Raw genomic sequence first — 9,560 nt, 5'->3', positions numbered from 1 at the left:
GTTTAGTACGTGGTTGTGACCTGCAGTTACTGTACAGCTGTACCAGGCCAGAGTATTCTTGGCCATGGATGATAGTCTCTCGTTTTAGCACATTATTCAGTACAGATTAACATTAGATATATACGAATGAAGCCAATGTTCGTTTATTCCTGATATTACCTCGTTAGAGCAGAAGAGGCAAGTTAGCAGGTAAGAGTGTGTCCCACTCCCTATGACCTAGATCCCCAGCAAGCGTCGAGCTGTTGTTCCCCATAGCTTCTATGTAGAACCAGCAACACGAAGGCAGGTCATTAGCATACTACCTTTTTCCTGTACTGCAAAAATGTGATATTGTCTTCCAATCCTCTTGCTACTTTTGACACGCCCCTTGATCGGTCGGTGAGGTCCAGCAGGCCCTGCACCTGTCGTGCACTCTGTGTCCTCCTCTGCGCCACCGTCCACAGGTTGGGCAGGAGTGCCCGGTGCATTAGCCACTTCTAGAGTGGGTAAAAAATCAGCATCTTGTACTGTGATCACGACTGGTGGACGTGGCAGGCTTCCTGAGTGCTGTGAGAACCCCCATAAAAGGGTAGGTATGTATGCACGTATGTATGTACGTATGTGTGTGTGTGTGTGTGTGTGTGTGTGTGTGTGTGTGTGTGTGTGTGTGTGTGTGTGTGTGTGTGTGTCTGTCTGTCTGTCTGTCTGTCTGTCTGTCTATCTGTTCATGTGTTAGTTTATAATTAGGGAATCCCCGTTGATCATCGGCTGAGAAGCAAAATCTTGTAATTAATTCGTCGGTGAACATGAACGAGGAAGGAGATTCAGAACTTGTTGTCCCTGACATTTAGTCGGTCGTTTCTTATCAGAAATAGTCTGGCCTTTGATACGTACGTCCAGCGAACAAAACTCTAGCACAAAGCTTTATTTTCTTGACGCAATAATCATGACAAGTTATAGCTAGGATTATAGAAATCATAGCTAGGGTTATAGAAACTTGTTTAACGTTTAAACTATGGAGGCATATGATTATCATACTGGCAGGTGTATGATGCTTAAGCTAAATTGTATAATTATAAAGGATCAGATATGGTCAGCTGGATACTAACTGCTTGATCGTGATGAGTGTAGTCCCGACCTCCCTCGAGGACCGTGCGAGGGGCAGCACCAACAACCATTCTACCCACCGTCTGAGCCTGACTGTATACACTGCTACCACCAACACCTCAAACATGCTGCAAGTGTTGACTTAGTCTCATCCTAACCTGTTGGTTTATAAGTTAATCAACATCATCAGCTGCTGTTTAAGTTTCCTTTCGTGTGAGATCTGGTGCATAGGATGGCAATGTCTCTCAGTTTCATCTCAGATAGTAAGTGAAGGAGTCAAAATATATCCCCCAACACTTTCCATGGCGCGGGAGGCACCGCTGATGTATGGTAGGTCTCTGTCTTTTTCCTACAGGAGTGAGGCCCTATCACTGAGGGAGTAGCATTATGATCCTTTGCCCAAGGTTGCAGACCTTCGTGAGGCTTCCTTATACATGACTGATGTAGCATTATCCTGCACGTACCACGGGGCGCATCACGGAGCATCACCCCGGGGTGGGTGGGTTGGGCCTGCACGTCCCTAGATAAAGGATGGTTATTATGACCTTATCTGTTATCATGGGAGAGAGGAAAGGCTCTCTCTTTTTCTTGAAGATAAGATTGCCTATGACTCTCATCGTCAACACAAGTGGACATGCAGCCCTCACCATCCGTGGCGCTGGACCATCCGTCAAGCTGAACGACCCAGTACTGGTCCGGTCGTTCGAGGCTGCCGGCTCCCGGATCCATATCTCACCAGTATGACTCGGCCATACATGCACTATTGTACTCCTCTGTCTTATTCCTGCCATAAGTTCACTTAAAATATTTCCTTTAGAGCGGCAGTTTTATTTCCTTTCGGATTCGTAGTCACGTGTGTGTGTGTGTGTGTGTGTGTGTGTGTGTGTGTCTGTCTGTCGGTCTGTCTGTGTGATCCTTATTCCCTTGCTTGACTTCTCTCATCATATAATTCATTCGTTGAGACCTCCCTCACCAGCGTGATTTCAAATGTTGTCATGATCAAGATAATAACGGCTTTTAGTGTGGGGTTCAGCAATATCATATCTTTCCTTGATTTACAGTTCAAGAACATCTTTCCAGTGGGTCACTCTCCACTGACTCTCACTGGCAGATGTGGCACATCCCCGTCGAATTTTTTACCAGCGGTAACCATCCGTGACGGACTTACCCAGGACGAGCAGGCCTTCTCATGTATCGTGATCACAAGGTGCGACCGAATGGGATGCGGCCGTCCCATTCTTTTTTTTTTTTTGGCATCAACGTTCCATCAGTTCCGTCGAAGTAATGTATATCTCTAGAGGCAAAGATTCAAAGGTCTTGTCTTCACCAATAAAGAAAAGGAATTCAGACAGCAACAAACCACTGGAAAATTATAGATAGACACAGATTTTCAGAGAAAAAAAGCCTGCAAAGCTCCAGCTTCGTTTTGTTCCCGTGCAGTGTGAATAATATCATTGATTAATGATGAGGGAGTAAACGCAGAGATGTCTGGTGTATTTTGCCCGTAAATGTCAAGTGGTCTACCCCCGGTCACATGTTAGCCTTTACCGTCCATGGGTCACGCCCCGTTGGCTTGCTAGGTACAGCTAGGAACATCCGCCACGACCTTATGTGACCCAGGGAGGAGCGCCACAAAAACTGGAGAAGATCATAGGCTGACCTCGGGCTGGGTATATATAGCCCCACCCTGGCCCAGAGACAGCATCTTCAACCCGTCCTCCTTACACACAACATGAAGTTCGTAAGTATAGGCAACTGGTATTACGGTTAGTTGATATTCTTAATGTTCAGACAACACAAGATGTTACTAAGATGGTTTTATGGGTGATGTAGACCAGGAGGCCACGTAAAAACTAGTTTATCCATTTACTGAATATCTCCCAGGTGGTCCTCTCCTGCCTGGCCGCCCTCGCCCTCGCCGCCCCACAGCAATTTAGCAGACAATTCGTCCAGCGAGATCGCCAGTTCCTGCCCGAGTACCGACCCATTGCCATCGTGAGGGACAACCGACAGGACTATGGCGACGGCAACTTCAACTACGAGTTCGAGGGTGAGAATGGCATCGTCGTGAGCGCTGTTGGCGCCCCAGGTTCCAGGGGTCAGAGCAACATTCAAGGATCTTACAGGTAAGACCTGACATGTTACAGTGAGGTTGGCGGTAAGGAAGGCGAGTCTAATGATAGGAAGTAAGACAATGATAGTCCGAGTGTTGGCGACAGACGCTTCGCATTCGTAAATATTGTCATTAATGGCCTTACGTCATTTAGCTCCCTTGATATTCAAGAGCATATTTGAGCCAGGATTCTTGCTGTAAGCCATTGGCCTCGGGCTTTGTAGGCTAGTGGGTCATTCAGCCTTTGTTTAGTAATCAAGAATACAGTGGCGCTTGTTACTGTCAGAACAAGACATAGTACAGTCACTGGCTTCCTGTAGTTTATGCCATGTAATATTATTACAGCTATGTATGTATATATGAACGAATCTGGTGTACAAAATACCGATGTTTTTACATGAGTTGATATACTTTCGTGATCCCTCCTCCGTCAGTCTTGTACTAACGTTCTATCTTCCCTTCCTCAGCTTCCCCCTCCCTGACGGTACCTTCGCCGAGGTCGTTACTTCGCTGACGAGAACGGCTTCCGCGCCGAGTCCCCTCTGATTCCCACGCCCCACCCACTCCCCGCCCACGCCATCGAGCAGATCCGCTTCGCAGAGGAACAACGCCGTCGTGGGATCACCTTTGAATAGCGTGTTAGAGGAACTATGTGAAGCAACGAAGATTTTTCAGGAGATGAGAGCAGAGCTAGTTCATAGTTGTTAAGAGGAACAGACAGCAGCTGCACTGTGCCCGCCTGCCAGTCCAGATCACTGTGTGCAGATACTTTTTGTTGCTCTGACATATTGTTTCAATTAAATGATGGAACAACATTTCATATTTTCATTTACCTATCCAATTGCTTTTACCTCATTGCTAACTAGTGCCTGAAGTCCTCGAAATACCGGAGTATGAAAGACATTCATACATGAAGACAATCTTTCGCAAGCTGTAGGATTCTCAGTGACAGTAACAAAGGACTTGTTTACTATAGTGTTAATGAACTGAGACAGTCAAAATTAATCAAAATCTGAAAACGGAATTTTGAGATATAGTGAATATTGCACTGGGAATATGTCCATGGACTACTCCTGTCTTACACCACCTAAGGAAATACTTTTCATTCTAGGATGAGCTCAGTCTAGTAAGATTGTACCACTGAAGCTCAGCTGTCAAAAGAGTAAATCCTACCACTTAACACACAGTAAAAGACATTACATTCAACCAATACTTTACTGAAAACATTTACAATCACCAAGTACTTGTGGCTACTTCTGTGTCCTCTATGAACTGTATAATTGCGATATATATATATATATATATATATATATATATATATATATATATATATATATATATATATATATATATATGTATATATATATATATATATATATATATATATATATATATATATATATATATATATATATATATATATATATATATATATATATGGTGACTGAGTTTGGTAAAGTGTGTGGAAGAAGAAAGTTAAGAGTAAATGTGAATAAGAGGAAGGTTATTAGGTACAGTAGTGTTGAGGGTCAAGTCAATTGGGAGGTGAGTTTGAATGGAGAAAAACTGGAGGAAGTGAAGTGTTTTAGATAACTGGGAGTGGATCTGGCAGCGGATGGAACCATGGAAGCGGAAGTGGATCATAGGGTGGGGGAGGGGGCGAAAATTCTGGGGGCCTTGAAGAATGTGTGGAAGTCGAGAACATTATCTCGGAAAGCAAAAATGGGTATGTTTGAAGGAATAGTGGTTCCAACAATGTTGTATGGTTGCGAGGCATGGGCTATGGATAGAGTTGTGCGCAGGAGGATGGATGTGCTGGAAATGAGATGTTTGAGGACAATGTGTGGTGTGAGGTGGTTTGATCGAGTGAGTAACGTAAGGGTAAGAGAGATGTGTGGAAATAAAAAGAGCGTGGTTGAGAGAGCAGAAGAGGGTGTTTTGAAGTGGTTTGGGCACATGGAGAGAATGAGTGAGGAAAGATTGACCAAGAGGATATATGTGTCGGAGGTGGAGGGAACGAGGAGAAGAGGGAGACCAAATTGGAGGTGGAAAGATGGAGTGAAAAAGATTTTGTGTGATCGGGGCCTGAACATGCAGGAGGGTGAAAGGAGGGCAAGGAATAGAGTGAACTGGAGCGATGTGGTATACCGGGGTTGACGTGCTGTCAGTGGATTGAATCAAGGCATGTGAAGCGTCTGGGGTAAACCATGGAAAGCTGTGTAGGTATGTATATTTGCGTGTGTGGACGTATGTATATACATGTGTATGGGGGGGGGGGTTGGGCCATTTCTTTCGTCTGTTTCCTTGCGCTACCTCGCAAACGCGGGAGACAGCGACAAAGTATAATAAAAAAAAATATATATATATATATATATATATATATATATATATATATATATATATATATATATATATATGAACAAAGTGCATATGACCGCTCACCTTCATAGAACATACAAACCTCCAACAGCCAGGATTACCCTGTACAACAGTCGGGAGCGATCATAGCCTAGCTGTAGCGCTCCCGCCTACTGGAAGTCAGGTGAGGTGATAGTGATAATCATCATTCAAAGTTAACATGGGGTCACATGTGCCGTGGTTTAAGTAAAACCCATCAGCAAAAACATCAATGACCCAATTTGGCCAATGGACTGCCAAGCGTACCGTGACCACTCACTTTTATCTAGGATAAGGAAAAGTCGCTAACATTCTTACATTTGATATCTAAATCTAGTTACAACGGTGGAAATATGTGGCATGCATCTTAACACACCTCCTAATAAACTAAAACTCCTTAGTTCACAAGTGTAGGGGAAAATCTACGAAAACACATCCTATGACTATTCACAAGTCATCCAGTTCTTTCAATATAGAACGATGTGCAAAGGAACAGTTATGTAAGTGTACATATTATAACACTCTGTAATTCCCGCTGTCTAACGGCTCTGCTCAGTTTCTGGTGTTAAAAGTTCACTTAAGGGTACGTCAACTGGTTACACAGGTCCTTAAGATATAATCTTAGCTGTATAGATGACCAGATGCACGGGAATCTGGCGTGCGGCGGTCCGTGCTCAGCGACGGCCCACGTTCCCCAGGTCAAGTTGGTCTGTACGTTCACTATCCACATGCAGCGTGGTGCGCCTGGCGTCCACACTGCTACGTATCTCTCCCAGACCCATGCTGCCGCTCGGCCCCTACACTTGCTCAGCCCACACTGTGGCCCTGTTAGAATTGAAGTTATCAGTGTCTATTGTAGACATATTATTGCCTCGTCACCTTTACAAGGGGACGAATCGTGAGCACATGATAAAGGCATCCTGTGTAACAGAGCGAGGTACGGCTACGGGTTGATGAACAGCTGGTTGACTGTGGACCGACTGCCGTAACCAGGATTTGAACCTAAGCGCTCGCCCCTGGGCGGCCCGTGAATGCGTCACGGTCAGGAACGCTAACCGCTACACCACGGGAGTCCATTTGTTGTAATAATTCCAAAGCAGTTAGTTCAGTTTCCTTGTTCGATTACTTCACTGATTGACTTTTTCACTTTCATATTCTTACAATCTGAAGTTTTGATCACTACTAACTAAGCTATTTCACCAGAATATCCTTAATCGGTAAAATGTCTGGATGCGTGAGTGAGGCACTGGTTGACCACTGAGGTGGGCCTAAAGTTTACACAAACACACACACACACGTTCCTTATCTCCCAGCCCGTTCCGTCCCATTACCTATATAAAAATCATGTATATATATATATATATATATATATATATATATATATATATATATATATATATATATATATATATATATATATATATATATATATATATATGTTGGAAAAGATCACAATTTTGCGCGTGATCAAGTGTATTTCTGTGAGTCCACGGGGAAAATGAAACACGATAAGTTCCCAAGTGCACTTTCGTGTAATAATCACATCAGGGGAGATACAAAAGAGAAATATAACAGGCAGTTGATATACAACGAAGAGACGTAGCTAGGACGCCATTTGGTAAACAAGCGACAACCCGAATGCAGGTCGAGTGCGTTCGAGTCTGGCAACAAGCGTATCATAAAATGATGATGTGATTATTACACGAAAGTGCACTTGGAAACTTATCGAGTTTTATTTTCCCCGTGGACTCGTAGGAATATACTTGATCACGCGCAGAATTGTGATCCTGTATATGTAAGTAATATTGTTTTCAAAGCTCTCTCTCTCTCTCTCTCTCTCTCTCTCTCTCTCTCTCTCTCTCTCTCTCTCTCTCTCTCTCTCTCTCTCTCTCTCTCTCGTTGCTGTTCACATCTGTCAATATCACGGATCTTGAGACAAATATTCACCGCCGTCAATCCCTCGTGCCATGATCACAGGTTTCAGGGGAACGCCTGCCGCCCACAGGTCACGCCATATTGACCTGAGAGACACACCCATGACATATCCAGGAAGACCTTGTTTACCTCGGGGATATGAGCCGTAACAGTTACAGTGAAGCAGAACCTGACCTCGAGTTGGTATATATAAGCTCTCTGCAGCTCACAGCAGGCGTCCACACATCACCTCCCTCACACAGACGCCATGAAGCTCGTAAGTGCAAGCAACACACACACACGCACCACACCCATGACACATGTGTGGTGTAGACGATACGGAGGAAGACTGAACATCGTGAACAGCATAACATTGTTTGGCTTAACATTTATGCCAATGTCATTTTCCAGGTCATCCTCGCCTGCCTGGCCTCCCTCGCTGTCGCCGCTCCCCAGCAGTTTGGTCGCCAGTTCGTCAGGCAGAACACTGTGACTCGACCTGTAGACTACCGACCCATCGCCATCCTGAGTGACAACCGCCAAGATTATGGCGACGGCAACTTCGTCTACGACTTCGAGACTGAGAATGGCATCATCGTCAACGCTGGTGGTGCCCCAGGTTCCAGGGGTCAGAGCAACGTGCAAGGTTCCTACAGGTAAGTCTTGCCGTAGACTGCTCTTGTTGTGTGCTTAGTTACTGCTGATGTGGAACATGGAAGCACTGCATAAGACTGGTGTGGGGGACAAGTTCATGGCAGTAAGTTAGGAACACCCACTGATCCCCGGTACATATATTTCAGTGGATTATCTTTCTGCATCGTTAAGATGAGGGATATCCTTCACTTCCCTCAGTTCCACATATATGAATAACGAGATCTACAGCAGATCATCCTATCCGAGTCACTACGAATAGTGTCTGCCTGATAATCCATATTTGTTGTAACCGATGAATTACCAGAGATATATTGGGTCGCTTATGAGCTCTTCAAGGACGAGATATTAATGAGAAAGGTAATCAGAGCGACATTAATACAGATCCGTGAGGAGGTGTGAGAGAGCTTCGCCTCGCATTCAGGCTGCATAACGTGCGAAAGTCATATCCATAGCGTCATTATTCCATTGGTACTTTATGGTATCCATAGCCACAGTGTCTCTATACCAGTGGTCATGTATGATAGAACCAATGATGAAAATCAACAAAAAGACAAATGGTAGATTCTCTAATGGAAAGAGTTGTCATCTGCCACCTAGATACATGTCATGATGTTTCCTTTCCATTTTTGTTTGAGTGTGTACGTGTAGCAGTAGGTGTGTGTACGTGTAACAACAGGTGTAAGTGTGTACATGTAACAACAGGTGTAAGTGTGTACATGTAACAACAGGTGTAAGTATGTACATGTAACAACAGGTGTAAGTGTGTACATGTAACAACAGGTGTAAGTGTGTATGATTATCCTTAATCATCCTCTTCCTTTACCTCCCTCAGGTTCCCTTCGCCAGATGGTACTTACAACGAGGTTCGTTACTTCGCTGACGAGAACGGTTTCCGCGCCGAGTCCCCTCTGATCCCCACGCCCCACCCACTCCCCGCCCACGCCATCGAGCAGATCGCCACCGCCGAGGAACAACGCCGCCGTGGGATTGTCTGGGAGTAGAGAGCTGGAGGAACTGTGGGAAACGAGAAAAAAAGTCTATCTAGGAAGACGACGACAGTAAATGAGAGTAAACGAGAGTTCATGATCGTCAACAGAGACAGACAGTAGCCGTCCATTGGCTGCCCGTCCAGCTTCCAGTGCCCACAACACTTTGTTTCAATGATAATCAATAAACTATAACGTGATAGATCTGATTTATTCACCATCAGTTTATGTTATCCAGAGTTTGAAATGTTACGTATAATATGACCGGGTATTGAAGGCGATCATGCATACGGGCAGGATTTACTATACACGATCTTTATTAGTTAAGTAATTATTTACGTCAATGAACCTAAATCTCTTTGTGCCACAAAGCAACACTCTCCTTAGGAGGAAACAAGAACATGGGATGT

At 44.5% G+C, this 9,560-nt stretch overlaps 1 protein-coding gene and 1 pseudogene across 1 annotated transcript; both read left to right on the top strand.

Moving 5' to 3' along the window:
* The first annotated feature begins 2,736 nt into the window (after window positions 1-2,736).
* On the top strand, window positions 2,737-4,014 carry LOC139766878 (cuticle protein AM1199-like; annotated as a pseudogene).
* A 3,656-nt stretch (window positions 4,015-7,670) lies between these two features.
* On the top strand, window positions 7,671-9,352 carry LOC139766877 (cuticle protein AM1199-like). The gene is made up of 3 exons (XM_071695889.1): window positions 7,671-7,787; window positions 7,922-8,166; window positions 8,997-9,352. The coding sequence occupies exons 1-3, from the start codon at window positions 7,779-7,781 to the stop codon at window positions 9,163-9,165; spliced, it is 423 nt and encodes a 140-aa protein (XP_071551990.1). The 5' UTR covers window positions 7,671-7,778; the 3' UTR covers window positions 9,166-9,352.
* The last annotated feature ends 208 nt before the right edge of the window (window positions 9,353-9,560 follow it).

This window comes from Panulirus ornatus, chromosome 58 (genome assembly GCF_036320965.1).
Source record: "Panulirus ornatus isolate Po-2019 chromosome 58, ASM3632096v1, whole genome shotgun sequence".
Taxonomy (NCBI): Eukaryota; Metazoa; Arthropoda; class Malacostraca; order Decapoda; family Palinuridae; genus Panulirus; species Panulirus ornatus.
The sequence above is the reverse complement of the archived record's forward strand: the minus strand, read 5'-3'. Positions and strand labels throughout refer to the sequence as shown.